Source organism: Lagenorhynchus albirostris, chromosome 3, assembly GCF_949774975.1.
Source record: "Lagenorhynchus albirostris chromosome 3, mLagAlb1.1, whole genome shotgun sequence".
Classification (NCBI taxonomy): Eukaryota; Metazoa; Chordata; class Mammalia; order Artiodactyla; family Delphinidae; genus Lagenorhynchus; species Lagenorhynchus albirostris.
Window position 1 is genome coordinate 109952657 of NC_083097.1, and position 13005 is coordinate 109965661.

The 13005-nt window shown below is 55.9% G+C and overlaps 1 protein-coding gene across 6 annotated transcripts in view; it reads right to left on the reverse strand.

The window, feature by feature from the left end:
* Positions 1-12068, reverse strand: part of SEPTIN8 (septin 8) — a 26604-nt gene extending 14536 nt beyond the window's left edge. Inside the window, exons 1-3 of one of the 6 annotated variants that reach the window (XM_060143574.1) lie at positions 11838-12068; positions 11165-11287; positions 327-447 (exon numbers count right to left, since the gene is read on the reverse strand). In XM_060143574.1, the coding sequence (XP_059999557.1) occupies positions 327-447; positions 11165-11287; positions 11838-11867 (274 nt within the window). In that variant the 5' untranslated portion in view covers positions 11868-12068. The remainder of the gene's footprint in view (positions 1-326; positions 448-11164; positions 11288-11837) is intronic. The other 5 variants (XM_060143569.1, XM_060143571.1, XM_060143570.1 and 2 more) reach the window with 5 other exon arrangements.
* Positions 12069-13005: the final 937 nt, after the last annotated feature.

Consider the following 13005-nt stretch of genomic DNA (forward strand, 5'->3'; position numbering starts at 1 on the left):
TAGGAACAACAATAGCTGTTTTTTAAACAAACAAACAAACAAATGGATCCCAACCACTGTGATAAACACTCAAAGCACTTCCAAGCTTTTTACTCTTTCCAAGTTTACTCTTCATGGCAACACTGAATCAGGTCCTGGCTCCACCTCTATCTTTGACCCTGGCAGAGACACCCACCAAAGCCTCGTCCTGACCCCCCAAAGTGTCACTCTGCCTGGGAGGTCCCCCTGCAGCTCAACAGGTGGTCAGGGCAGCAGCACCCCATCTCCCAGAAGACCCGCGTCCGTCCTCTGTCTGAGGCTGCCCCCTGGCCAGGCATGACACTCACCCACACAGAGGATGTTGAAGCTGAAGCCCTGAGTGACCGACTTGCTGACCAGCTGGTCGGGGAGGCTGTCGAAACCCACATGGCCACCCAGGGAGAGGCTCCGGGGCTCTGGCTCTGCGTTCTGCCAAGAGAGAGGAGAGAGGCGGTGAGCCCACTAGGGAAGAGGGGCCAAGCAGCGGGGAGGCTGAACCTGAGTCACACCACCCCCGCTGCGCCGCCAACCTCATCTCAATTCTCAGCACGTCTCAGGACGCATCGTGAGTGCATCGGAGCTCCAGTTCCAGGCCAAGTTCCCACAGAGGGAGCCCCAGGGCCTCAGGACCCATGACTATCTGGGAAAAGGCCCTTTCACCTGTGGCTTTGCTCCTCCTGGGCTGGCGAGGAATGTCTATGCCTGAGGTGTCTCCTGGCAGGTGGCCCCAAGACCTATGGCTGCTACCTGAGGGCTCACCTGCCCTCCTGCCCAGGAGGAGGCCCCAGATGGTCCCTGGATCTTAAACGAAGATTTCAAAAGGCCAAGATTAGAGGGTGTGTATGTTCCTATGGCCCCTTCCTACTGAAGCAGGACCCAAGCAGAGGCAGGTCTGGCCTGACCCCCTCACACTAGCACTATCGGGGGGCCTCTCCCATCAGGCTGGGCTCATAGTCCTCCACGGGCACCCCTTGCTCCTCACACACCCAAGCATGGAATGCACACGTGGGCCCTGCTGAAGGGGCCGGCGCTCACTGGGTCTCAGGACCAGTCTCTGGGGCATTGTGACTCTGAGGCCTCAGTGGTACTCTGTAGGGACTCCCAGGCTCTGGCTCCTGCCATCCTCCCGGCCCCACCCCAGTCCTAGTTGCTTAGACAGAGGATTCTGGACGAGAATGTGGAGGCCTGCCCAGAGAGGCGGGCAGCAGGTCCTGAGCGAGCAGGGGCCAGCGAGCTGGCCAGAGCACTATAAAAAGAACCCACCGGGACCCAAAGCAGAGCGTCAAGGTCAGGCTCCAATTTGTGTGGATTCTTTGCTTCCCTGGGAATGGGGGTGGAATGCTTCCCTGGGAATGGGGACGGAAGCTTCCCAGGCTCATCCTCCCCAGGTTTGGGTCCTCTCGAGGGCAGGCCCCAGACAGCTCCACGTAGGGCAGAAGCATGCCTCCTCTGTTCCCAAGCCCCTCTGCCCTGACTGCCAGCTCGACAGAGCAAGGACAGGACAGGACAGAACAGGGGGTCTGAGTCTCATCCTGCCATCCAGCTCACAGCTCCTGAGGGGGGGGAAACAGGCCCAACTGAAGACAGTCCCAGAAGCACTGATTAGGACAGTGGCAGCCCTTGTGTGGGTACAGGCACAGTGAGCAGAGAGGGCTGAGGACCAGAGAGTAGGGCCCTGGATCCCTGCCCTCCAGCACAGGGATCTCCTGAGCACCTGCGCTCCCCCGACCTCTCTGCAGCCGCAGCCTGTTGCCTCAGCCTGAACCCTCTGACCATTCTTTCCTCCCAACCAGAGCCCCTTGGCACTTAAACCCAACCCTCTCTTCTTCATTAATTATGCCTACCTGCCCCTTCCCCCAGGCCCCTCCCCCAGCTCAGTCATGGCATCGCTGCATCAAAGACTCCCAAGTGTGTGTGTGGGCAGCCTAGACCCCACGTGGCCCCTCCAGGCAGCTGTACTATCCCCTTGAACAAGTCAGAGTTACCCCTAAGCGGTTCCCTCCAATGACCCTCTTTCAACAGAGCCTCTGCTCTTATAGCTGACCCTTTCTCCCTGCCCCCATCCCCAGGGGAATGAGTCACAACCTTCCCAATCAAGCCCAGGTCCCCCCAGGGCTGCAAACATAACAACAAAGAGGCCCAAAGGCAGCTTCCTCTCACTGGTAGCCACATCAAAACCAGTAAATGGAGCATAGGAAGTGCTGGGTCTGGTTCAAACCCCCTAGCGTGGCATTCCGGGCCCTTTACCATCTGAGACCTTTTTCACAGGCTTGGTTCCTGCCCAGCTGGTTATCTCTGGATATACTTTTCAAACTTGACACCTTCCCCAGGCTCCAGAGCTCACTCTACCTTTCCCTGGCACCTGCTTTGACTTGGCCCCCAAGTACGCACATTCCAGACCCCTCACTTGGCTGTGACCCCATTTCCTTGCACTATCAGTTGTCCTTTTTATATGCATCATGATTCTCCAACTGTTCCATGAGCCCCTTGAAGTGGGCTGCAGGCTGGGGGAGGTCAGCTTTCCCACTTCCCACCCTCCCACCACTATGTCCAATGTGCTAGACAACACTACCACTTATAAATTACTGAACACTGTCTTTACTGCCACAGCATCAGGGGTATCTGCCCACCTTACACAGAGCTTCATTATTCGGTCTCTGTTCCACCTGCTCGTGGCAGCTTGAGGATCAAATGGAGGACAGAACAGTTAGTCTAGGGCTTTCTTTTCAGGCGAGACTGAAAATCTCCAAAATTTAAGGCGTGCTGTGCTTGCAGAGAAGGCTATGTGTTTATTCATCCTCTTTTTCCAAGGGTGACACAATCAGGATGCAATCCAACATCCTGTAGTCTGCCGCCAAAACCCACCCAGTCAGCTGTCTGGAAGCCACGCACGCGCACACACACACTCGGCTTCAGAGTCCTTACACAGAATCAGAGGCCATCCTATTCCTGATTTTCCCCAACTCTCTTACAGTCCCAGGCTCCAAAGGCTAAGAGCAGCACTCAGGGGTCTCACACAAGCCCACCCACCCACGCCCAGTGAGCCCTGCCTGCCTTCACTCACACAGCTGGGCTCTCTCTGGAGAAGTGTGTACATACAGGGAGGTCTTCGTGCCCAAGTTGTTGCCCAGGCTACACTCTGTCACTCCAAGGGCCACAGACCTGGGGCAATCGATCCTGCTCAGGAGCCTCGGGGGCCACGGGAGTGTCAATCTCCAGAGCACGCGTGCACGCACACACATCCACACACAGAAGAATGGCCGCTGGTCCTCGCGGGGACAGAGTGTTATTCCCTGGTCTCAGGAGACTGATCTGACCTCCCAGCTCCATTGAGGTGTGACTCTTACTAATGCCAACCTCCCCGATCCTATATTTGGCAACAACAACATGTGATCCAAGGTGCGACACTCCCTCCAAGGTGCCCGCCCAGGTGTCTCCATTGACCTGTGTTGGGTCTCAGCCTAGGAGGAGCCAGCAGCCTACAAAGCACCACTGGCATATCTCAGCTACCACAACTCAGGAAGGAACTTCAGGTCTCTCACTGGTTACTTGCCATTTGTCAGGTAAGACGTCAGCTCCAGTTCCAGGGCTGGGTCCTAATAGTCCTGAGCCAATCAGCATGATCGCACGATTGGTCAGGCACAGGCAAGCGACCCAGATTGAGCCTTTATGACCATCTTGTAGCCATTAGGGGAGCCAGCCTAAGACGGAAGCCCACTCAAAGAGGATGGCTGAGCCAAGAAAATCACCGAGGAGAGAGAGCCAGTGTCTGCCCTGCCTCTGAGCTTCTCCCTTTACCCCGGCCACATCTCCCCTTTACTGTTTAAGCTAGCTGAATGGGGCTATCTAGTACCTGCAGCTGAAAGCATCTTGACTGCTACAGCCCCCAAAGTGAAACTCTGAATGCAGAGGAACAGGGAGAAAGCAAGGAGAGTAAGGACAGGGAAGGAAAAAGTGGTGTTACAACCACAGGAAGGCATGGATGTCAAATGATGACACCAACACCTCACCAAGGTCCACCTGTGCAGACTAAACCAAGTGATTTACACAGTCTCCTACGCAGCCCTTTCCCACGCTGTGTGGCAGAGACCATTATTATGCCCATTTTACAGGTAAGGAAACTGAGGTGCACAGAAGCTAAAGAACTAATCAGGGTAGAGTAGGGATTTGAGAGCAGCCAAGCCCGTGCCCCAAACCACTCAGCTGCACTGCACCCCCTACTCTTACTATGCTCCCAACTCATTCATTCAGCCCCTCAACACAGGCTTGCTGGACACATCTACTGTGTGCCAGGCACTGGGACAGCCACTAATGAAAAGATGAAGACACCAGATCCTTAACCTCAGGGGCTCAGTCTAATTCAGTCTAAACTCAAACGGCTGTGACAGCCAGGCAGGCAACATAAATGGATGAAGGGGGAGCAGGATAGTAACAATAACAACCACCACACCTAACGGTTATCAAGGGCTTACCAGGTGTGACTCTAATCACCTCATTTAGTCCACACATCAGCCCTATGAGGTAGGCTGTATATTATCCCCACTGTACAGAAATAGACAATTGAGGCACCAAGAGACTAAGTAACTTTCCCAAGAGGACACTGCTCAGGAGGGTGAAGCCAGGATCTAAATGGAGATGGTGTGACCGTAAAACCCACACTTCCAGCCACATCACTCTGCCGCCTATTGGATGAAAGACCCGGCGACTTGGCTGAGTGTGGGGTCCCTCAGGGAGAGGCAGGAAGAGTGGGGAACTGAAGAGGCTGTGCTCGGTCCATGAATGGCTATGGTTTTGTGACTCCAGCCAACTGTGGGAATGCAGACCTAGCATTACTAAATCTTCCTATTTTTTAAAAAGAATCCAGAAATCCAGATTTTTTTGCGAAACCCACTAGTTTTCAAAGGTTGGCAACAACTACCAATGGAGAACACCATGAGGGTCCAACTCAACGTGTCTGGGGGTTGGACATGACCCATGGTCTGACAGTCTGCAACCCCGGGTCTGGCAGAATGGTGACCTGGAAGGACAAAACACCCAGTCTGCACTCTTGGGCATGGAGCCCCACAGGAGACTGCTCTGCGGGAGGAGACTTCAGGCTGGACAACTTAACTCGGACCCTGGTGAGAGGTAGACCCAGCTGCTTCTGGCCCTTTCCACATACCCAGCTCCCAGGGGTGCCAGCTCAGGGGGCTCAAAGTGTCCTCAAATCTCCAGGATAGAGAGTTGGCAGCTCTGAACTCTACACACACAATGGGAAACTCCGCAGGGCCCCTCTCTAATCACTAACAAGCTTTTGGCTCCTAAGCCAGGCTCTGGGCTTCTATGTCATCATTTCTTTGGCACATCAAAGACAACAACCAAAATAATAACTGCTCAGGCTGACTGCGTTCCTCCATGCCCAGTCGTCCAGAACAAAGTAGAGAATGGCATTTTGTTATGCAGCCCAGTGGATAAATAGGACATCCTTTTCCTGACCAGGAAATGCTGTCTGAGCCTTCTGGAGCTGCCCCAAACACCAGACAAAAGGAGCTGCCCCTTTTACCAAGAAGAGAGGTGGGACCTGGGGGGAAACCATGTCTCGCACTTGCCCACAAAAACAGGATTTTATCCAAAAGAAAGTGGAAATCTGCTGAATGTCTAAACCAGTAGAGCCAAGGAAGCTATGGGTGAAAGAAGCCCCTGAGATCAAACCTCCCAAATGAGGTTGGCTGTTGGGGTGGGAGTAGAGATGGCACCCCATCATTAGTGTACTTGGCTCCTGAATCCTAGGCAAAGAGCAGCCCCTACCCCAGGTAGGACAGAGTAGGACTCCACAGAGTCCTCTCCAAGTGCCTTGGACTTCAGATGCTTTTCTCCCCCCAGGCTCCCATGCCTAGTACCCACTGTCCTGAGCACCCAGCAGGCAGACAGGAAGCCTTTTCCCCAGGAGAGCTCCAGCTCTGGGGGGGCCCTATAAAGTCCTTGTGCAGTGGACCCAGGAGTCATTGCGCCACTGGGAGCCTTCTCCGCCTGTGCTCCTGGCACAAAGCACCCTACCCCTGGCTCTAGCTACTCTCAGCAGCCTGGGCCTTAAATAGCCAGAGCAGAGGCCCCTGGCCAGAACCCATGGTCATAGCACAACTGTCCTTGAGTCCGAGAGGAATCCTAGGAATTTTCCCAGGAAAGGCTTAGGCTCTGGTCCCAGGATTCCACAGCCAGCCTCTAAGCCCAGGTCAAAGGTTACGGGAAATAACTACAGGGATGTACATAGGAGGGTGGGGGTGGGAATGCTGCTATCCTGGGCCAGGAGGGAAGAACAGAGGCAGAATATACCTGTCCCCAATCAAGAGGACACCTGAGAACCAAAGTGTCTCTCTCTCCTAAGGTGGCAACAAACCTGGGGAGAAGACACAAGCCAGGATCAGCCTTCATGGTGGCAGCACGGTGGCAGATGAGGTAATAATGGCAAAGATGGCAGTTGGGCCCCAGGAGGAGATCACCAGTCACTCTCTCAAGGCCAGTCATCCTCTCCCCCATCCTGGGAAGCGAAGGGACTTTGGGAGCAAAAGTACCCCCAGGAGGGCTACCCTGGTGGCGCAGTGGTTGAGAGTCTGCCTGCCGATGCAGGGGACACGGGTTCGTGCCCCAGTCCGGGAAGATCCCACATGCCGCGGAGCGGCTGGGCCCGTGAGCCATGGCCGCTGAGCCTGTGCGTCCGGAGCCTATGCTCCGCAGCGGGAGAGGCCACAGCAGTGAGAGGCCCGCGTACCTTAAAAAAAAAAAAAAAAGTACCCCCAGGAGACCGAGGCCACCCCATGCCCTGACCTCAATACTCCAGTTTCTCTGCTTCCCCGTCTCACTAAGAGGCACTTTCCTCCCTCTTTCTGCACACAGACAGCAGGACTGCCACTCAGTAATTTGGGATGGTTTATTTCACACTTCTCATGTCAAAATCAGGTTTCCAAGAAGCCAAGAGCACAGTTACTGGTCTCTGGGCCCACCCACCTCGCCCCAGGCCTAGGACACAGGGATGTCATGTCATCCCTCCCGTGGGAGGGAACGGTCCATCCCACCACAGAGCAGATAGGGAAGGCACTCTGGGCCACAGAAGGTACTGGAACCCCAGGTGTTCATACTTTCCCACTTGGCTCAGGGGCTCCAGAAGCAGCCCCCTACTTCCCCACAGCAGGGAAAGCCACAGCGGTATGGACACCGCAGGATGGAGGCAATCTATTTTCCACAGTGAATGAGACCCCACCTTTGGAAAGAGGAATGTAGGCAGCAAAGGTGACTATGCCCCCCTCCTACCCCAGAATGGATGCCAGTGCTGGGAAGGGGCAGAGAAATACATGGGCACCAACATGGGCCAGCAGAGGCTCGGGGAAGCACTGCTGTACTTCTCTGTTGCTTGCACCATTCACCCCAGCACCAGGCAGAGTGTCAGACTCGTACCCAGGCCCCACAGCCAGGTCTGGGGAGTGGACTTAGGTCCATGGCCCACAGTCCCTCCTGAACCCCGGCCCTCAGGTGGTCCAAGCCCAGAAGGCCACTCAGAGAGTGGCCAGCACCTATGATCTGAAATAGGCTCTTATTCCTTCCTCCCCTGGTCTGTCCCTCTGATGTGGCTTCCAAGATAAGGCTCAAGAACCATCTAGAAGCCATGTGTTCCGAGGAGGAGAATATCTAATTTGCCCCAATACCACCCAGGGCAACTGGTGTTACAGCCTAGATGCCCCTCACCCTGTCCTCCACCACCTCTTCCCAACCATGGTTCCTCACGTGAGCCCTGAGGATGCAGATGGCTCTAGCAAAGAACACCTCTATCACGAGGGCATGTTGACCTTGGGAGGCATCCTTTCCCCTGGCAGATGTGTCTCCCTCCTGCCTGCATAGCACCATATCTAGTTGTCTGGCAAAGCTTGTGCCTTGGGGGCCATGACTGGGGATTCTGAGACCCAACCTAGCAGCACAGAGGCAGGAAGACTGGAGAGGCTGCAGGGGACACATAGAGACCAGACAGTTCTCAGGCCCTTTGCTCTGTCATCCTGCAGTGGCTTCCTTCTGGTAGCTGGACCGGAGCCACAGGAACGTTCGTGCTAGTTACTGCCCCAAATATGTACCTCCACCTAGCCCATCTTAGGGCTCAAAACTCAGAGGGCTCCACCCTCTCTGTCATCTCAAGGGGTACTGGGGGCTGAGGTTGGGTCTGAGGCCCAAACTTGCCAATGACCAGAGTCTGCATCTCACCCAACCGTGGGCTGCTGGCATCAACAAGATGATGGACACAAAGCATCCAGTGCCCTCCCTGCCATCCAAAGCTTTTGACAAATATCTGGCCCTGTGCTCCAAGCCTCCACCAGTTCTCCTGCATCGTTGGCATTGCGGTCAGTCTCCTTCATGCCACCTTCTCTGTTCCTACTCTGCTCAGTCCCTTTTCATGTGCTCCCTTGGATCACCAATGCCTCCCCATCAGTCTCCCTGCTCTGACCCATTCCAGTCCAGATCCCAGGCAGACCTTTCTAAAGTGAGCACCCAGAGCATGGTATGATGCCCATGAGGGGGACAGGGCAGGGCAGACCCACCTCCCAAGGGGAGGGGGTGGAGCTGCAGCTTTGCAGGTTGGCGCTCGCTTAAGACCCCTCCATACCACCAGGCACTGAGAGCTGCACAGATGTACCTTGCTCAGCTCCTACTTCTCCTTCAGAACAGCTCAACAAGGAGGTTACTGGTCATTTTTACAGGACAGGGAGACACCACTCTGTGACAGGCCCACTGGGCTGCCTCCCACATTCCTTCCCACCAGCTCTTGCCTCAGGGACGGAGTAGGCACTCCCTGGATAGCCTGCTTCTTGGGGAAGTGTCAAGATTACAGGGGTGACAACGGAAGTGACAGATGGTGCTGGGGATAAAGCGGAGATGGGGGTGGGGGGGAGCGATGGGCTGGGAGGAGTGCCAGGCGCGAGGCTGCCATGCTGCACGCTTCTTCCCTCTCCCCCTCAGATCTCCACTTTCCCTGGGCCCTCAGTCCTCCCTCGCTATAGAGTTCGAACTCTGCCCCATGAGATTCTGACAGGAAAAACACAGGAGATGGCCCCTGGGGCAGACAAAGAGTAAGGCCCAGAATCTGGGACCAATTAAGGAGGAGGGGCAGAGCAAGAATGGACAGGAGTCTGGCTGCCCAAGGAGGGCAAGAGGCAACAGACTCCCCAGAGGGCTGTCCCAGACATGCACATCCTAGGAGATTTCGACCGTAACCCCATGGCTGATCTAGGATTGAGCAAGGCCCAGCCAAAATGTAAAGGTTGCTGAGCCTGCAGTCTTTATATCATGCTACATGGAGAATAGGAACACAGCACACACTGACCTCAAAGTACCATTCCACATGCTCATCTAAGCTCCAGGCTGGGACAGTTCCCAGGCCCTCCTGGGCTGGTCTGACCACTGAGCTAGCCTGAGGGGCAGCGTCAACCTGCCACAGCTCAACCAGATTATAGCCTCATGGCCACTTAACACCCAGTTCAACCTTGCAGCAAGTGAGACACCTAACATATCTCCAAACATGCCATAGATTGCAATTATCTTCCACAAACTCTTTGAAGAATATCAGTATGGTTATTGCCACTTTATAGCAAGATAAAGGAAGAAATGATTTTCCCAGGATGACAAGGCAGGAGAGGAGAATGGAGTCCAAACTCCTAAATTCAGGCCAAACCCAACCCAAGGTCTCCACCCAAATTCAACCGTGTCCATGTCCTCCCAGGAGGCTGACAACTCAGAGCGTGAAGGGTGTGGAAGGTGTCCATCCATCCAGCTTAACCTGGCACAGTAACCAAGGCCCCTGAGCTCAGGCTGTACATCCTCATTTGAGTCAATCCTCTCTCTGTGCCTCGGCCCACCATGTCAATAATACCTGAAATCCTTGCAGATATGGTTTAAGAGCAAACACAGGAATCTGAGGGGAAGAGCCTTTCCAGCCCAATGCCTGCCACTGCAGCTAGGCCTCTCAGCTCAGCCTCTGAGGATAATCTCTGGACGATGGGAGCCCCTAGGGAGGGTACCGTGTAATGGAGCAAGCTCATTCTCTGCTGCCTTCTTACACACAGGGCCAGTCTTCACATCCACATGGGCACTAAGTAACATGTATTATTTATTGTGTCTTTACCATGTGCCAGACAGTGCTCTAAGCACCTCGCCTGGATACTCTCATTAAATCCTTCCAATAACCCTATGAGGGAGGTAGTATTTTTATTCCATTATACAGATGAGAACACTGAGGGGTTAAACAACTTGCCCAGGGTCACAAGGCCAACAAGCAGTAATCTAGGATTCACATCAGGCAGTCTGTTTCTAGTTACTCTACATACTGCTCCCACCTGCAAGACCAACTGTTAGAGTAACCTCTGGCCACAGACAGACAAGACCCAGACATAACTTTCTGGTCAGCTGGGCACAGAAAATGCACACAGGCACGCGGGCAGAGATGTACAAACACACACAGCTCTCTTGGCCTCCAGTTAACCAGCAGGTCTGTTGGGATGCATGCACAGCCCTCCTGGGGTACATAAATTCCCATTTACAGCGCAGGGGTAGGGTGAATCTCTGATTTGCCCAACCTCTGAATCTGCTCCTCCTGTATTTAAACTTACTGAACTGACTCGCAGGCCCCTCTCCAATGAGAATAAAACACCCAAGTCTAAAAATTATGAAACCAAGAGTTCCTGCTTTAATTACGCATATTTCCAAAGTAGACCAACATTTTTAGATTAAAGAGAAAATTTACATATATAAGTTCAGATGACAATATTTATAGCATTAATTACATAAGTCCAGAATCCCTTATTTAGCCCCAGAACCAATTCCTTATCAGTCACATATTTAGCATTTCCCCACTACCCCCAACATCCCTGGGCCCTCCCTCCCCCTTACCACCAACCAGGGCCTCACATGCTGGCAAGAGGACACAGCTTCCTTCACTGTCACAGCCCAACCTCCCAGACACACCCAAATCCAGCCTTAGACATCAGGGGACATGCAGACACAATCCCCAAAAGGCCCCTCTCCCCCGCGTGAATTATGAAAGCCTTTGGGAAGTTGGCTATTGGCTGGCTCAGGCCCAGAGAGACCTGTACAGGGACCACCAGAGACGTTAGCCCTGCAGAAGGCATACCTGGACTGGGGCCCAAACATCCACTGGGCTGAATCTGGAATCCCTCCAGTTTCTGGGGAATGGCTGCTTCAGACCCGACCACTGAGGCCAGAGCTGCCTGGAATCGCACCAAGGATCCGGGAGCTTGGGTGGGGGGGTGGGGGGTGGAGCGGGAAGGAGAAGAAGGCCGTGGTCTTCAGGACCCAGGTCTGCAACTGCCCTGGGTTCATTTGAGGGACTCCCTAGGATCCCTAGGGCTTCATCCTCACCGGCTGTACCCATCCAACAGCACCTGCGCGGCTAGGAATCTCCCCAGCCGTGCAGAAACACTAGGGAGAAGTGGGTCCGGAGTATCCTGGATCCTCCCCTCTGGCCCCCGGGGCCCCAGTCTGTCCTCAGACCTGGCCAGGACCAGGCGGGTATTTATCTGCTCCTCTCCGCGAAAGAGGTCTGCTCTTCTTCGCCCAAGGGGGTCGACCCCGCCAGCCTCCCGGCAAGGCGCCCCCCGTCCGAGGCCCTGGGACCCGGGACTAGCGCTGCGAAGAGCCCGCTCCGGTGTCCCCCGTCGCGCCCGGCGTCGAGGCCCGGCCGCGCGGCGCTGACAGTCCGGCTCGCGACCCCAACCAGCTGCAAGGCGGCCCCCTCCCCGCGTCCAGCGCCTCCCGCGCGCGCCGCGGCCCAACAGGGCCCTCACCGAGAAGCGTTCCAGGTCAGTGGCCGCCATGGCGAGCTCCGCACCGGGCGGGCGAGCCGGGGCGAGCACCCGGGCCGCGATGGGGACAAGCCGGCTGCGGGACGCGCTCCGCCCGGGCGGCTGCGGCTGAATGGATCCAATATGGCCACTTCCTGGAAACTCCCCTTGGCGGCGGCGGCGGCGGCGGCGGCGGCGGGAGAAGCCGCGGAGCCGCCCCCGCCCCCGCCCGCGGGACCGGCCTCTCCGCCCGGCCCGGCCACGAGCGCAGCCGGAGCCCCTCCGCTAGGATGACCGGGGGTCTCCGCTGCGAGGCGGGAGGTGCCGGCTGCGGGGACTGCTGGGACTTGTAGTCCCCGAGTTGGGGGACCGGGAGGGCAGTGCCCTAGGGGCCGGGGCCGGTGCCTGCCGGCTTGCCCCGTGTCCTTGGGACGCTGGGGCCAAGCCCAGGAGGGAGTGTCCCGCTCCCGCGCGCTAGGAAGTCCGCTCCGTGCGGAGGAGATTGGAGTGCTGCGTGCGCCCTTGGGGTCTCCCCCACCAAGCCGCCTCCACCCGGTCGGAGCTTGTAAATGCACTGGGATCACCCGCCAGAATGTCGACGGACTGCATGCGGCCGGTCGGGTCCAGGAGAGGCTGCCTCAGCCTCGGGTGACCGTACCCCGGCCCCCACCTGATGCTCTGGTCCGAGCCAGGGCGGCACCCAGGGCGGGACCCGCGCGTCCGGCCGGGCGACGTTCCCGGGCCAGGGACCAGCCTTTGGCTTCTTGCGCAACAAATGCTCAGGATGCGAAGTTCAGGCTCGGGATTCGTGCAGTAGATGCCGAGCTCGACAGTCAAGACATCAGATTGCAAGTGACCGTCACCCTGCCTGCCCCCAAGGGTTTGGGGCGATGTCTTAATGGAGTCTGGGCACTGTGCATAGAAGACTACGGCTCCCAATGCATGCACATTCTCTCTGCTAATCTCACTACTCAAAACGTGCACAAAACTTAGGAAACGAATACCTCTGCCCAAGCCAAAGGCCTCAGGGGGCTCTAGTCCTTTTCACTGACTATATCAAATCCAGCCCCAAATCCTCTGAAACCCTCTTTTTCTTTCCCCTCCTTCTGCCTTTCTCTCTGAAACAACCCAGCCTATCCCTCTGACTCAGGAAATTGTCCTGGCTGAAGTT